At 48.1% G+C, this 16141-nt stretch overlaps 2 protein-coding genes across 2 annotated transcripts in view; one reads left to right on the top strand and one right to left on the bottom strand.

Moving 5' to 3' along the window:
- The first annotated feature begins 778 nt into the window (after positions 1-778).
- On the top strand, positions 779-12140 carry dpy19l1l (dpy-19-like 1, like (H. sapiens)). Its single transcript, XM_049026294.1, has 22 exons — positions 779-1300; positions 2248-2272; positions 2430-2517; positions 2663-2800; positions 3303-3423; positions 3718-3811; positions 5105-5162; positions 5415-5506; positions 5640-5739; positions 6098-6175; positions 6765-6851; positions 6975-7034; positions 7119-7199; positions 7314-7415; positions 7558-7629; positions 7819-7892; positions 8128-8152; positions 8812-8931; positions 9237-9411; positions 9489-9588; positions 9668-9793; positions 9874-12140. Exons 1-22 carry the CDS (start codon positions 1045-1047, stop codon positions 10043-10045), a joined length of 2244 nt encoding a protein of 747 aa, XP_048882251.1. The 5' UTR covers positions 779-1044; the 3' UTR covers positions 10046-12140.
- A 2877-nt stretch (positions 12141-15017) lies between these two features.
- slc4a7 (solute carrier family 4 member 7) overlaps positions 15018-16141 on the bottom strand; it is a 39140-nt gene continuing 38016 nt past the window's right edge. Inside the window, 1 exon segment of the mRNA XM_049025466.1 lies at positions 15018-15197. Coding sequence (XP_048881423.1) covers positions 15119-15197 — 79 coding nt within the window. The 3' untranslated portion in view covers positions 15018-15118.

Raw genomic sequence — 16141 nt, forward strand, 5'->3', positions numbered from 1 at the left:
CAGTAATGCGTTTATAATTGTGGAGACAAAGTACATGCATCTGCGGTGTTGGCGTCTGCAACTGATTCATTGGTGAATTCATTCAGTCAAGGCGTGTAACCAACTGAGAAAAACTGTAACACGCAGCGACGTGTTATATCCTAAAATAAACCGTTTAGCATAACTCGTTTTAAACCAGGGGTAAAGTCAAGCTAATGACAAGTAAGCTAATGACGAGCAATTGCCCTTCGGTTATGTGTGTCTAAGTGAATTTGTAATCGACATTTTGGCATAAATTGCGGTAGTAATTGAAACCTTCGGAACATGTTATTTTTAAAAGAACAATCGCACCATCTAGTGGCTATGTGTAAAATCAAGCATTTCGTCCCTACTATCCAACTGAAAAGCGAACCTACGAAAGTCTTAACCTTTTCAGTTGTTAAAGGTTGATAAAGGGTTGTTGATTAAAAAATGATTAATTGTATAGTTTGTTCGAAAGGCAAGGCTTGGTTTACGTTGAAGCACTCAAAACTGGACCTAAACAAACCTTTTTTTAAAAAGCATGAAAGTATTAATTTCACCACTCAAGGCAAATACTTAAAGGAAATTATGCTGGTGTAATAACGGTTTAAGGCCGGTGCCCGTTAGAGTAGGCTATTCATAAATAGGAGCAGAGCAGTGAAAAGTTCTTTATCGGTGGAACAGCAGTTATTTAATATAATACAGAAGCATTAAAAACACGAATTTGACGCAATACAAATGAAGTTCGTGTGAATTTCATCAAAGTGAACACATTCATAAGCGGTTAGAATTGGGCACCGATGCTGCTGTGTCTTTAAATGGAGCAGATCCGCCACGCTGACTGGGGCCGCGGAGGGTGACTCCGGATGGGGGCAGAGACTCCGAGGAGCAGGTAGAGAAAGTACGGCTGTGGCTTCGCATGGAAAGGCACAGAGAGCGGACCCGGTGAGCAGCCGAGCGCCTGCTCCATCTAAGCACCACCGATACTTCCTCCCTTTTAAAAAAAACCACCCCAACTACTTCCCGGATTTGGGGTATGAAAACATGGCGGTAAAAGCAAGAAAGCAGCCTGCGAGGGACGCGTCAGCTCAGATCACGGACAAGGAGAGAAGCGCGTCCGCGTCCTCAGCACCGAGCACCGGCAGGGGCAGGCGATCGGGCAGGGATGGCAAAGGCGGCGCTTTCGGCTGCAGCTCGCCGCACAGCAGGAACGGGCTGTTCGCCGCCGGCGCGTCCTCCCGGAGCAGGCTGGGCCTCTCACCGTCCGCGCTGCTGGCCGCAGCCGTCACCGTAGCGCTTGGTGAGCGGGGTGTTGGCTCTCTTACGTACCGAGCGCATCTAGCCCGCAGTCCGGCCGCGGCTCCAGCGCAGATTGTGCGGTATGGTGGTTTGCGGATGCTAATAAAGACTTTCCGTCAGTGACGCTGTTTTATTTCTTTTTGATCAGTTGCTGTTTTGGTTTCTCGCTGTGATTGCTTTTCCCATTAACGAAAGGCATATAAATACTTAATATTATATTTAATTATCAGGGAGCCAAGTAATGGGGGGGTGCATTAAAACTTAATATAGCCCGTGAGCAAATGAACATACATTTTTAAGAATTTCCGGCAGTAGGCTCAGTCATTTAGCCTAGTTTTACGAAACAATTTGTTTTTAAATCCGTATTACCAGAGTTTGCACTCCCCTTATTTGAGTCAATAGAAACGCATGACGAAACGTGTCCTGATCCTGGATCAGGGGGGAGCTCGACTCAGTTAACCTGATAGTCGGACCCCTAGCAAAACCCTGCCGAAGTAACCAGTGATCTAGAAAGTGACCCATTTAACATGAGTGTGTGTGTTTGACTGCGCTGGTTAAGTTACTCTTCCACGTGTGGGCTTGCGGATAATTACTGAGCTGTAATTAAACTTAAGCAGATCACCACCTCAGCCCTGTTCGTCTTGTCGGAGTGGAAAATTGTCTTACCAAATGTGGGCAGGGTTCTATTGCATGAAATTGACATTTTCATTTAAAATAATATTTTAAAAGTGGTTGTATGCAGGCCAAACGCGGCTTGATGTGCAAACATGGTCTGTTGACTCCCGATAAGCCTACGGTTTTATTCTCTGAATTTTAAACCGAATACTGTTCATTAAAAAACATCTTGAATATCTGATGAGAACAAAGCCTCTCACTTGTGTTATTCAAGTAATAAGGGTGATTTGAAGGGGAAAATTAACATTCTTTTTTTACGATTGTTATTTATAGCTGCTGTAGCAGGCCTGGCGCACTGGTGAGTTCATTTCCTTGGTGGTGATGCCGTTATTTACCCCTGTTGATTGCTGCTACTCGGCAAGTCAATCTCAACCACACTGGGGGAAAATTCGCTGTTAGTCTAATCAAGGCAGCACTCAATCAGATAGTCAATGAGGTGTTTTGTTCCCCCATAGGTATCATCTTTCATACCTGTTTGAAAATGACAGGCACTTTTCCCACCTTTCGACACTGGAGAAGGAGATGGCGTTTCGGACAGAGATGGTAAGTGAGCAGGTCGTCTACCTGAAGGCATTGGTGCACTTCTTCAAGGGGGGGACAAAAAGTGGAGCTCTACTTAAATGGCACCATGTTCTCTGAAAATAATGTTTACCGGTAAAGTAGCTCATCCTCATGCTTCTCTCGACAGGGTCTTTATTTTTCATACTTTAAGACCATAATCGAAGCACCATCCTTTGCCACTGGACTGCATTCGATAATGAACGATCGCTTGACGGAATACCCGCTGGTCATAAACACGCTGAAGAGGTTCAACCTGTACCCAGAGGTGGGTGTTGGGTGTCCTGTGCCAGTTTGAGAAGCACCAGTTTGGGGCTGCCCTGTGTCTGCTCTCCAGCGGGATCTGATGAGATCAGTGCCTGTTCATCGCTGCTCAGCGAACTCTGCTGGAACGGCTGAATTTGCCAAAGTCACGCCAGGAGAAATGATCCCAAAAGGTCACTGTTGGGTTTTATGGCTGATGTTCGAAGGATGTTGTTTTTGTTATTAATCGTTATTGCCTTGACTTAGCAGCCGAGCCTCCCCCTTCGGAGGCCTACCTTCCTCCCTGTTTGGAGGCCTACCTGGTATCTCTTATGTGTGATTTTGCGAATTTGGCATGAATGGGGCACTTAGCTGCAGTAAGGAGGAGTCTGACTGATGCCTTCAGAGGTAACTAGAAGATAGAAGCACCACTGGTAGCACCTTGGGCTGCAGACACTGCCTTTGGCTTGTTTGCTTTTTGGAAACTTCCTGTTAAACTCCCTTCCCCCTCCTTTTTGTCTTGGTAGGTGGTCTTGGCCAGCTGGTACAGAATCTACACCAGTACAATGAACTTCTTTGGGATTCCCACTAAGATGTGCTGGTCTGTGAACAGGGGAGAGGGGCTGAATGCGGTGGACAGCTGTGAAGGTACTCAGTCCTATTTGCTGCAGAGACGTCTTGCCGGAGGCCTTTCGTTTGGCTTTGGTGTGGGTCCAGCGTTTGTTTGTGACCTTTGCCTTGCCCACACTGATGTTTCTCTTTTTCACACATGATGCTGGTGGAAACCCGGGTGTCTATAACTTGTTCTTTCCGTTTTGACCACGAACCTTTTCCGAGAGGAAGGTGGCCCAACCCCAGTTCGGTGATGTTTACAGTAAGGCAGATTAACCTGGGGGGGTCGAGTGTATTGACTGGGTGTGTGTGCGCTGTCTCCCCCGCCAGGTCTGGGGGACCCCGCCTACTTCTACGTCACGTTTGTGTTCCTCCTGAATGGAGGGATGATGAGCCTGTTCTTTGTATACGGGGCGTATTTGAGGTAAGTCCTCTGAAGTACTGATAGATTATGTTGGTGGAAAACAGAGTGTTTAGTGAACCCCCCCCCCCTCCGGTTGCCCACTTCCAGTGACTTTCTCTCTTCATCTGTCCATGAAGTTCATAGGTTAGACAAGAAATTTGTTGAAGTTTGCAGGAAATCTCTGACCGTTATAGATGCTGAAAAGGCTGAATTATGTGTGCTGTTGGGGGGGGGGGGGGGTCCCATACTGACTGGTACAAAGTAAAAAGACAGGTAGAGCGACAATGTTACGACCAGAAGCCGCTTAGGGGAGCTGAATGTGGCCGTCTGGTACATTATGACCGGCACCCACCACCAAAAAACAATGAACACCTTCAACTTTGGTTTAGACGCCCTGAACTAAAGGAAACCTTTTTGGGTTTTTTTTTGGTTTTGTTGACAAAAGACCAACAGAGGTACCTTACCTTGGAGAGCCAGTGAAAGGAAGCCATTGTGGTATTGATATGGTACAGTTTGTTAGATTGTTTGTTTGGTAACTTTTATTTTAATAGCATCAGTTACCAATTCCTGTGAGTCTTGCTAGGTTATGTTTAGTTTTCCGCTCTCTGCTAAAGTGATGTCATCGTGCACTAAGCCCAATGACTTATTTACAACAATACGCAATACATTATTACTGTAAATAACCCATTGTACTTGCTGCATAGTTTTGCACATATTCTGTTGTTCTGTACTTGTGCTGACATGCACTTCTGCTCTTTTTATACATTTATCTACAAAACATCCACATTGCGTATAACAACTGGACTGTACTGATCAGCCAGTGTCAGTCGGAGTCATATTCCCTATATGCGAGAACATGCTTGGCCAAATGAACCTGATTTTCATTCTGATGTCTGTTAATCATCAGGTTATTTTTTTAATTAGCATGTGTACTTTGTAATCGGCACGTCATCTGTGTCGTGATTTAACCTTAGTTTTAGTTCAGTTTACTTCACATGAAGACATCCGCATTCAAGGACATGGGTAGATTGTAACACACAAAGTTCAGTGAGGTCAGTACTTCAGGTACTTGGGGCATTCCAGTGGCAGTTGGGCAGGCTGTAAGTGAGACTGTCTGTGTCGCTGTCTCTGTCTGTGTCGCTGTCTCTGTCTGTGTCGCTGTCTCTGTCTGTGTCGCTGTCTCTGTCGCTGTCTCTGTCTGTGTCGCTGTCTCTGTCTGTGTTGCTGTCTCTGTCGCTGTCTGTGTCTCGGCCATTGAGAGCCCATCCTCCCATGATGCTCGCCTCACGGTCTCTCCTCCCTCATCCCACACAGCGGAAGTCACCTTGGTGGAGTCATCACCACGCTCTGCTTTTTCTTCAACCACGGCGAGGTGCGTGGGGTTGGGGGCAGGGTGGGGTGGGGGCGGGGGGGCATGCCGTACTGCCATATGTGCATAGGCTGACCCAGGTTTTTCCGCAGCCATTCTTGAATTTTTACTCTGTTGCTCTCCCCTCTGTTCTTTCAAATTACTGCTGCTGTTATTAATGCGAGCAGTACAGTGTGTTAATGTCCCACGTTGACGGCGGAGGTCAGCGCTATGGCTGTCCGATGGTGTCTGACGTTCTTTGCCCTGCGGTGACAGAGCACTCGCGTCATGTGGACGCCCCCCCTCCGTGAGAGCTTCTCCTACCCCTTCCTCGTTCTGCAGATGCTGCTGCTGACCTACATCCTCCGGTAGGTGTGTGTGTGATGGGGGGAGAGAGAGAGAGATGTGTGGGGGTCAGCACATACTGCAAAGCTTCCATCAGCATTATGCTCAAGTTGCCATGGGGGGGGGGGGCGGGTGGACTCCTTTTTGTCTATGCAGGGCCCCCACGCCTGGGAAGAAGGCCTTGCTGGCACTGGGAGTCTCCAGTTTGCTCTTCATGGTGCCCTGGCAATTTGCCCAGTTCGTTTTACTCACTCAGGTAGGTGGCTCATTCAAGGTCGGGGGTTCCAGGCGACATCGCCTAGCAACAGTCACCACGTGACTCCGCTCCGAGCCACAGGGCTTGGTGCTGGAGGAAAAAAAAAAAACATCATGCTAGAGAAGTGCACTTCAGAAGCTTTGGGGGGCATTAGTGTGAGAAATAAACTGGAGAACACTTAGTGGGTGGGGATTAGTTGGCTGTAAGTCACTTGCCTCAACCAATGAAAAAAGTCATGAGCTAACCCTGAAAGTGATTGACGGCACTTAGCCCCGCCCACCGGTCGCCGAAGCTCTGCTTCTCCGGTTTGTCACGGTTTGTGGTGCTGTTATGTTGCGTGACGATTCCCTCGTTTCAGATCGCCTGCCTGTTTGCTTGCTACATCCTGGGCTACCTTTCCCCTGCCAAGATGCACGCACTCCTCGTCACGCACATGGTAATTCTGCCCCGGGGGGGTGCCACAGGCTCAGCCTGACAGTTTTTTGATTTTCCACGTTTGAACCTTTGTGGACTATTGTAGAGGTTGACCGACCAGCTAGGGGAAAAAATGGCCAGTTTTTTTAAAAAAAAAATGTATTTTAAAGGGGCAGTTCACCTCAAAACTGAAAATAAGCTTTAGAGGGACTTCAGTGCTGTCTGTCCATCTAGGTTGTTCTGCTGCGAGTTTCCTATTTTTGGGAGGCATCTCTCTTACCAGAAATCATCACCCAGTTATTGAGTTAGCAGTTTAACGTACAAACTATTTTCTTCTACCAAATTGCACATATGTATTACAGTGCAGGAGATACGAGCATGAGCACAATGGCGATGGCCATGCACCCCCCCCCCCCCCCCCGAAGAAAATTACTGAAAAACTCATTTCGGTCGACCTCTACTCCTGAGTAGCAAAATGCAGACCACAATGCAGACTAGCGACAGAACAGGCCGGGGGAGCTGCCTCCTGCATTCCCCTCGCCTATCGCCCCCCCGTGGCTGGTCGTGAAGGTGCCCACTGGCCCACGGTGGCCCCCTCCTCCTCTTCCCAGGTCTCGTTGGGGGTCTGCTTCGTGGCCATGTTCGGGAACGCGATGCTGCTGACGTCTTTCTACGCCTCCTCGCTGGCATCCATCTGGGTGAGCGGCATCTCTGGCCGGCAGGAATTCGGCTCACTTATCCGCCGCGCCGCGGGCTGCTTTGGCGGCCGACGCTGGCAGAGACGCCCGTTTTACTCCTACAAATGATCTGCTGTCTTCCAGGGGATCACTGCACTGAGAGGCCGAATCATCAGGGCCTGCAAACCGGGGATGATGACCTGGGTAAGATCACCGGCTTGGTGCCTCTGGTCATTGTCGCCGCGTGTCTGAAACGCTGTGATGTGATGCGCCCTCTGTTTCGGCCAGCTGGTGCAAGGACTCGGCTGGGTCGTCGTCACAGTCGCCCTGAAATTCGCCCTGTCCGCTGCATTCGGATCCGCGGACGATGTGAGCTGTGGATGTTTGGTGGTGATGGGGACGGGGACGGGCGGGGGTGTCTTCTGTGAAGCCGGCTGCCCCTCTGACGCCTTTTTATTTTCGTGGTTTATTTTTATTTCCCAGGCTCACATAAGCAGCCTGATCAAGTCCAAGTTCACCAATTACAGGGACTTCGACACCTTGATGTACACTTGCGCCGCCGAGTTTGACTTCATGGAAAGAGAGGTGAGGTGGGGGGGGGGGTTTCATCTACAAAAATAATTAATTGCCGGAGGTGGTGATTATTTGGGAAAGCGAGCGTGATTATGTAACGGCCAGCCTCTCGGTAGAGCTGCCTCTCGAAGCGTCTCCTCCTCCTCTCTTTCAGACCCCTCTCCGCTACACAAAGACGCTGCTGCTTCCGGTGAACGTCCTCATCTTGGTGGCCGTCGCGGTGAAGGTGAGAAGCGCTTGGGCGTCCGTCGCCGATTCCGCCAGCATCGCCTGACCCGCACAGACGGCGTCGACTTGGCTAGTGACGAGCGGGTGATGGCCCGTCCACTCGGCAGGCTGAGAGTTTGACTGACTGAAATGACTGCTGTAGCTGCTTCAGACCGGCCTTCTGTTCACTGTGCTGCGTCCTCCTCAGATGATAAAAGATATTCTGCGGTCGCTGAGGCAGGAAGCCGAGCCAGTGAAAGGGCCTCATGTGGATTCTGAGCAGTAAGACCCCCCCCCCCATTCTTTGGCCTTGCATGCAGTGGTATGGTCCATTCTGCTAAGAACAGCGTGTCTGTGTAATTAATGAAACTTAGATGTAGCAGGACCTACACAGAACCACTAGTTAACAAGTTCTTGGCTTGAGGCTGCTTTCTGTAAGCTTTGTTTGTGAAAAATAGACCACAGTCTCATCTCTCTCTCTCTCTCTCTCTCTCCTCTCTCTCTCCCATCTCTGAAGAACCACACAAAGTGCCAATGGAGAGGTAATCTGTTCTCTGCAATCCCCTCACCGAATAACCAACGCTTTCCCCACCCCGCCCGGTCTGAATACTTAGCCTACCATTTGCGTATGCCAATGTTGCAGCTGCATGAAAGCTGCAAACTAAGGGCCTTATTATGGTCTGTGCCCGGTTGTCTTGGAGATTGTGTTTTCTCTCACATAATGCCATTTGTCTGTAAGATCTAAGGCAGTAATCTTCTTTAAATGAATTTTCATTACCTGCCTCATTAAGTGGTAATGGAGGGCGTTTTTCTGCATGGCGTCTCTCACTCTCGGTTCTATCAGAGTGACACACATGAAGGAGTTTGGCTCGAGCGTCACCATCCTGTCAAAGCTTTTAATCAATATGACATCAACCCCCCCTTTTGTTAATCTACCTCTTCCTCTCTATCTTCCGTTTTCCTTTACTCTTCCACCTCTCCCTCCCTTCCCCTGTTTTCTTTCCCTCTTCCTCTTCGTTTCTCCCTCCCCCTTTCTTCATGTCTCCCTTTCCCTCTCTTCTTCCCCTTTCTCTTATCACTCTCTCCCTTCTCTCCATTTTTTCCCCCTTCATTTCTCCTCTTCCTCCTCCCTTTCCCATATTCTTTCCCTCTCATCACTCCCTCCCTCCCTCTTCCTCTTTCTCTCGCTCCCTCCCTCCAGTTGGTGTTTCACGCCCTGCAGCTCCTCGCCTTTGCCGTCTTGGCCGTCCTCATCATGAGGCTGAAGCTCTTCCTCACGCCCCACATGTGCCTGATGGCCTCGCTGATCTGCTCGCGTCCGGTGAGCCATGCCCCCCCCCTCCTGGCTGGGCTTCTCTATGCCCCCCCGTGTAAAATAAGCCAGCTCTTAGCCGTGTTGGCACGACTGTAAGACACCGGGGAACAAAACCGCTAATGAGGACAACAGAGCCCGTGTGGGAGTGCGCTGTCAGCGGTCCTGGCTGGGGTGGGGAGCTAATGGCGTTTAGCATTTTACTTTTAAATGCAACATGCACTTTTAGAGGAGATGTGTTTTGTCAACAGCCTATTCGTGTCGATGTGCGCGAGTGTGTATGTGCGTGACGCCGAATTTGTCGTGCGCCTCAGCTCTTCGGCTGGATCAGAGAACGGCACAAGCATCAGCTGGCAGCCATCGCGGCGCTCTGCCTGATGGCCGTGCAGGGCGTGTCCAATCTGCAGGCGCAGTGGAGCATCATGGGAGAGTTCAGCAACCTGCCGCAGGAGGAACTCCTGGAGTGGATTCAGGAGAACACCCGGCCCAGTGAGTGACGTCATTCTGCTTCTGGGTGTTGTAAGCCCCGCCCCCTCACACCAGGGCACCGCCTCCCCGCCCCACAGGTGACGTCTTCGCAGGAGCCATGCCCACGATGGCCAGCGTGAAGCTGTCGGCCCACAGGCCCATCGTGAATCACCCACACTATGAAGACGCTGGCCTGAGGTAAGCAGAGTGCCTCCCCCCACCCCCACCCACGGTGGCACTGCTGTGCTGACCTCGCCCGTAACTCCGCCCCTCACAGGGAGCGGACAAAGCTGGTGTACTCCATGTACAGCCGCATGCCACCCGAGCTGGTGAAGAAGAAGCTGATCAAACTGCAGGTGGACTACTTTGTCCTGGAGGACTCATGGTGTACCCGGCGCTCTAGGTAACCCCGGAACCCCACCCCGCCCCGCCCTCCTGTGTGGGACCTGTATGCACTCTCATGCTGCCTCCCACATCACCCAGGCCCGGCTGCAGCATGCCCGAGATCTGGGACGTGGAGGACCCCAAGAACCGTGGGAAGGTGCCGCTTTGCACACTGATGTCCCGCGACCCGCGGCCTCACTTCACCGTGGTGTTCCAGAATGACGTTTACAAAGTCCTCCGCATCCCCAGAGGCACCAAAGAGCTGAGATAGCCCGACTCGGGGCCACGGCATCTACACGGCTCTCGGCTTTCACCAGGACCAGGCTGCCGGATCTCCAGCCCTGTTCCCCCGTACCCCCAGACAGACACGTCCCCCTTCTCGGGTTAACCAGGGTCAGACTTTACCATGACCATCTTGCACGCTTGGGGATGTGAAGGTGCCCCCCCCCCCCCACAGTGTTCTGTATGGGTTTTGTCTGCATTTTTATGTTTTTATGTCGCCACTTGTGGTGCCGTTTTTTTCAGATCGTGATCTGACAGATTTCTGTGCTATGCAGGTTTCTTTAGGAGCAGATGGTGATTGCAGTAGAGTGTTTTATTCAGGACAATGTTCTACACTAAGATTGAACTGGGCAGTTTCCCAGATTGTGAGTCAGGTCGGGTGAGGTAATAATGGCTTAGGACCTGCCCTCCCTCCATGCTTCAGGCAATCAGGAATCACACTCGGTGTCCCAGATGAAAGGCTCGTCCTTGGAGCACACAGTCACTGAGCTTGAAGGTTTTCGCAGAAGGAAACTCTCACCCTTTTGTGTCTCGCTTTTGTCAGTATTATATTGCACGGGATATGCAAGTGTGGCCCATATGTGTTTGTAACCCTTTCTGTCTCACACGGGTTTGAATCTGGCTTTGGCCCTTTGAATGTTCTCCCAGCGTACGTGGGGTTCCCTCGGGGCTAGCTAACATGCTAACGGGTTAGCCGTGCTGTTGCAAGGAGGAAAGGTTTCAATCATGCAAACATTTCAAAAACGGTTATGCAAAATGCTCAGTGTTGCCTGCGTTCCTCATTCGCGTTTTTCTGGTAAGCTGGGGAAGGAACCTTCACGAAGCTCATTCCCAAAACCTCACTCTGCAGCGTTAACCATTAGAACATGAAAGTTTCACTATTTTTCACTAGTGTTTCTCTTCAGCGTTATTCGGCAATAGTTTGACATTTTTTGCTGCATATTATGCACAGGCCATATTTAATAGATATCTGAAGGACTGGCTTCATTGCGCAATAGTTCTGTTTTGTGCAATTCACAGGTTGTCCAAGGTTCAAACCCTTTTGACACAAAAAACAACTGTAGACAGACAGCAGCTGTAAAGTCTTTGAGCTTTTAATCTGTGAGGCTCTATCAAGTTTGCCGGAATGTCGATCTGTTTGCGTTTAGGCTTATTTAGTGAGAAGAGAAGGCAGCTGTCTCGTTCCGGTTTCTATGGTAATCGCTTTTCTTGAATTTCTTGGGGGCAAAAGTGATTGTAAGCAGCCTGTTTGCGTCTTGTGTTTTTATTCTCCGTAGTGTTTAGTGTTTCTGTTGTCGGAGTGTGATGTTTGTACCTCCAAATGTCAGGGAAAAATATTTTGATAATGGAAAAGGCCTTTGAAAAGGTGAAAGGAAAGCTGTGCTGTGAAATTGAATTTTGGCCAATTTTTCAATTTAGTCTTTTATTTTTAGATGCAAATGAGCTGTGATTTCCATCATCCAACAGGACGTGGCCAGTTAATTGCGGCTTAATTATGTAGCAACCCTTAGCTCTGAAAGTGCCCTTGTTACTTTTTGACCGTGCCAAGGTGATGTTCTGCAAGATTCACATTGGGGTCTCCTGGGTCCTTGGATCCAAGTCGAGGTGGTCAGTCGGGCAGCAGGTTGGACGGCCGTGAATCCTGCAGTCGCTGTTGCTTCAGGACTGATACCCTCCCTTCATTTGTTACTGTGATTTAAAAAAAAAATCACCCCTTCAATCTGCACCACGAGTCAGTGTTAAGACTAAATCATCAGTCTGTGACAACCTCAGGTGACCAAGCCAACACTTTGCAGAAAATCATTTAGCTACAAATAGACAAAATTACCAGAAACCAGTTGTAGCAGTAGATTCGGGTGAGGTTGAAATTGATGCTAAATGTGAGCTTTTGCCCAGACTGGTACGTGATTTAGGATGTTTAGGGGTGGTGGGCAGGTCTCGCCCAGAAAGAACCCCCTATAGATGAACTTTATATCCCTGTAATTTTGAACTTTTTAGAGTTAAAAAAAAACCCAGCGGTATTGTAGGTCTCTTTTCTAAACTGTATTTTGTCTGTATTTTAAATAAAGCATTTCTTAGATGTGTGTTGATCATTTGAGTTCTCTTTTTTTAGCATAAAGTCTGCTTGCTATACTGGCTAGTCATTGTGTTTAGGAGAGGGGCTGACCTTTGACCTTCTAGATGTCTTTGGGCAAACTTTGCTGTGTAGTGTTATGTTCATAAACCACTAGTTTGTGATACAGATGCATATACGTAAATACTACAGAATTTTGAGGGGGTCATTTAGCAAATGCTTCTCTCTAAACCACTACAGTGAGAGGGGAGGGTCGGCCAGTTTCCAAGAAGTGATTGATGTCCAGGACCTCGAGCTAAGTGCCAGTGATAGGCCACCTTCTGCGCCTAGTGGACAGAGGTACGCTTTCACATGCTGGCCGATACTCTGCTCCCTTATGGTCAGGCTGTAGGTCAATAAAACGCGGAAGCACGGGTTCAGTAACTTTTATTGCTTTAAGAAGTTATTTATATTACAAAAAATATTTTTGTCGGCATTTCCCCTTCTGTCATGGTGACATTCACCAAATGATGCAGGAAAGGCCGAAATCGGTCTATTCACATTGATCAGGGCTGGACTGATGCCGCCGCCCCCCCCCCCACAAAAAAAAATCAAGTTAATTGTAGTCCAGTACAAAGACTACAGGCCGCAGTGTGTGCTGATGACAGACGGGTCCGCTGATTGCTGCGCACATACAACACGATTGAACACGGCTGCTGCATGTTTTTCCCGTAGAAGCTAAAGGAAGACGTTAACTACACAGACCAGCCATGACGGGAGGGCGTCCCCTCTCCCCCCAAAACCAAACACCCTGCTTCGCTCTCTCATGCAAAACAAGGACGAAATAAATGCACATTAGTAAGGAAATTAAGTCTGAAGTGTGACTCCATTCTCAAATACGAAAGGAAAGCTGACGTACAAATATCTCGTCAACGGACGAACGAAAGGATAACGCAAAAGCAGCAGAGTTAAAATATGACACATTAATAGCCAGTTAAAGTAAGGTGGAGGTGGGGGGGGGGGGGGTAGCTCTCCCCCATTGCTGAAAGCCATGCGGCTGGGGATATACAATTAAAAACGTATCATAAAACGCCCAGCTGCGCATACAAAAGACAGACGATACCATTTAGAGGATAGGGTCTGCGTGCTTGTAGTGTGTTGGGCAATAAGGAGCGGGGCGGGGTGACTGACCAGGCACACGCATCCGTTTGCCGAAGGGGTGCAACGGGAGTACAGTGTTGCTATGGTAACGACTTAGGGCCCTGACGTCACTGCACTATTCCAAAGGCCTGAGGCTGAATGCCAGCCCCCCCCCATCAAGCCCGATGCCAGAAATTTATATCACCATCAGGAAACGGACAATTTCACTTGGAAAGAACATTTTTACATTTAAATTCAGTCCCTGGTTTTGGCGCCCTGTTAAAGATCTTTATGAAGTTTAATTTCCTCTTCTGGTACTATCTCCTCAGCTATCTGGCTATAATTAGACAGAGTGCGCTCGCAATGCAGAGTAATTACACCCCAAATCCTTCGCTTTTAATGTGCACGGACTGTACCCTGCAGCACGCGCACAGTCCCGACGCCGATTCAACGTTATCGCAAACCCAACTTGTCGCTCCCAGGTCCGCCGCATTTAGTGTGAAAGCGCTATTCACAAGTGGCACTTTTGTCATTTACAAAGGAGCAGAACGATCCTGTCATTTTAAAGTGGAGGGTTGAAGCACGGTGTATATGCACTGGGAGGCCTCCAGGAAATCAATACACGCTTTACGTGTACATTCCCGAGTCGGCTCCAAGTACACGTTAAATATTAGGCCTACGTGTGCGTCACCCATCCCACGTATGTGACGGCAAAACTAAAAGTGCATGGACACTAAAATTAACATACAAAAACAGACGGTGCCTCACCTGCATTGCTTCAGAATTTGGCAATAAATTAAAACTTTAACAGAATATGCCAATAATAGCAATAATAATGAAGAAAATCAACAATATAATATATATATATATATATCCCCCATTACAGTAAATATTACATATGTAAACCTTTTAAATAAAATTAAAAAGTCTTGTCTTCCCCCCTAATCAACAACAGTTAACACTGTTTTGTCTAGTTCTACCCGTTATGGAGATTTCCAAGTACTAAAGTAAGGTTAACAGTAAAAAATGGGGGGGGGGGGTTATTATTAATATTAATGATTATGTATGAAGTTCATTTTTTTAAACTTGGAGCAGCCATAGATTTCATACAACAAAAATGATCTGCAATAAATCACAGAATTGGCAGTTTTGCGCCACCTGCTGGTCATCGAGGACATTCCCCGAGAAACTCTTCCGGTACCTGCTCTCCCAATGTCCATTATTCTGTTCCTTAAGGTTGCAGCACGTTTCGCTACTGGCCTGCTGGAGGATGTCTGGGGGTCATCGCCGACGAGACAAGCATCTTGCTATTAACCGCAAGCCCGATTTAGACAGGTAACTTCGGCCTGCAAAAAACTGCGGAAAATGTGTTTTGGACCTTGTGATCGCTAAAAGAAAAGGAAGGAGGAACATTTAGAAGAACTAATGCGGTAATTAAATGGCGTGTAGCCTTGCAGTTAAACAAGCAGAACTGGCAAAGAACAGCGTGAATTTTTTTTGCTCGTCTTTTGTAAGGAGCAGAACACAATGTTTATACGGGACGTGTGCAGAACTACGTCCCGTTAACTGGTAATGTACACAAAAACCCTGTCAATTCAGCATAATGAAGATCTGAAACTTAGTTGCATTTCACATAAAATTAACAACAAATAAAAAACAATGCGACTATAAGTTAGGTAAAATTATGATTCAAGCCCATAAAAAAAAATAAATAAAAGAATGAGTGAGACCCTCTACCCGCCCCCCCCCCCCCCCACACACACCCCCACCCCCCCCGGGGCCCTCTTTGGCTTCGCTGGCACTGGCCTCCGCTTGGCTGAGGTCGTCCTTTCTAAAGCCCCAAAGCTCTTATCTTCCTCCTCCCGAAGCTCAGAGCGAAGTCTCTGCATCCACTGCCTTCTCCCTGGTCTCGTCCTCAATGTTGATCTTCACAGGCATCTTCTCCTGACTAGGAGCGAGAGCCACAGCACTGTCACATGACCCTGTGCACTGCGTGTGTGTGTGTGTGTGTGTGTGTGTGCATATGTGGTAGTATAAGTATTGATGATAACTTGGGGAAACAGCAGTGTGCATTTGAGGTAGAGGTGGGTGACAGTTAAAATATCAAATCACAATACTATTTATTTCTCTTTTTTTGAGGGGGGGGGGTGGTTATGAAAGGGGTGGAGAGGGAAAGGCCACCATCTTCATCAGGATGCAGTGTTAGACAGCTGTGCCAATCCCATCCAGCTGTCCCTGCTCAATTTGCACTGCACTCTCATCTAAGACTAGAGCAACCAGCCGGGCTGTGGTCAGTGTTCGTATTTTTCCTGCACTGTACCTGTGATAAATGTTTACGATTTTTACCAACATTTTGACAAGGGGTGTCAAAGACTTGATTTCAGCTGTTAATGTCGAAGAGTTTTTTTTGTATCTAAGTTGCAGTATTACGTACTACATTGAAAATATGCACATTATGAAGAGTTTTCTGCTGGTTCCACTTACATGTCAGGAGTCAGCATTTATCAAGAAAGTGTGCAAAGTTTGACATTGAAAAATGCTGCCCTGTTACGTTAATGTCAGACAGACAATGTACATTCAGCATGTACATACAAAACACAGACAAACGTATAAATTCACTGCCTCAGTCTATGTACCAACCAGGTGAGGTGATAAAAAAAAACATACAATGCAAAACATTCCCAGTTCCGTTCAGTAAGCATTGTGTCAGAAAAATGCACACGCCTTGTCATTAAAATGCGACTCAAACCTCGCTATAATTAAAATTCTCTCTGTCAAGCATGATTGTGACACTGCATTAATCACCCAGCCCTAGTTTAAAATCACCATGCTGCCTGTCATATTTCATCCTGACACACCCCATCATCTGCATGTGTTAATCGCATTCCTAAG

Source organism: Brienomyrus brachyistius, chromosome 9, assembly GCF_023856365.1.
Source record: "Brienomyrus brachyistius isolate T26 chromosome 9, BBRACH_0.4, whole genome shotgun sequence".
Taxonomy (NCBI): domain Eukaryota; kingdom Metazoa; phylum Chordata; class Actinopteri; order Osteoglossiformes; family Mormyridae; genus Brienomyrus; species Brienomyrus brachyistius.

Bases quoted from the DNA above. Each gene is read 5' to 3' on its own strand.
- dpy19l1l (XM_049026294.1), top strand. From the start codon at position 1,045: ATGGCGGTAAAAGCAAGAAAGCAGCCTGCGAGGGACGCGTCAGCTCAG. The intron at 5,163-5,414 runs GTGCGTGGGGTT...CTGCGGTGACAG, and splicing joins TTTTCTTCAACCACGGCGAG to AGCACTCGCGTCATGTGGAC. The intron at 6,176-6,764 runs GTAATTCTGCCC...TCCTCTTCCCAG, and splicing joins CACTCCTCGTCACGCACATG to GTCTCGTTGGGGGTCTGCTT.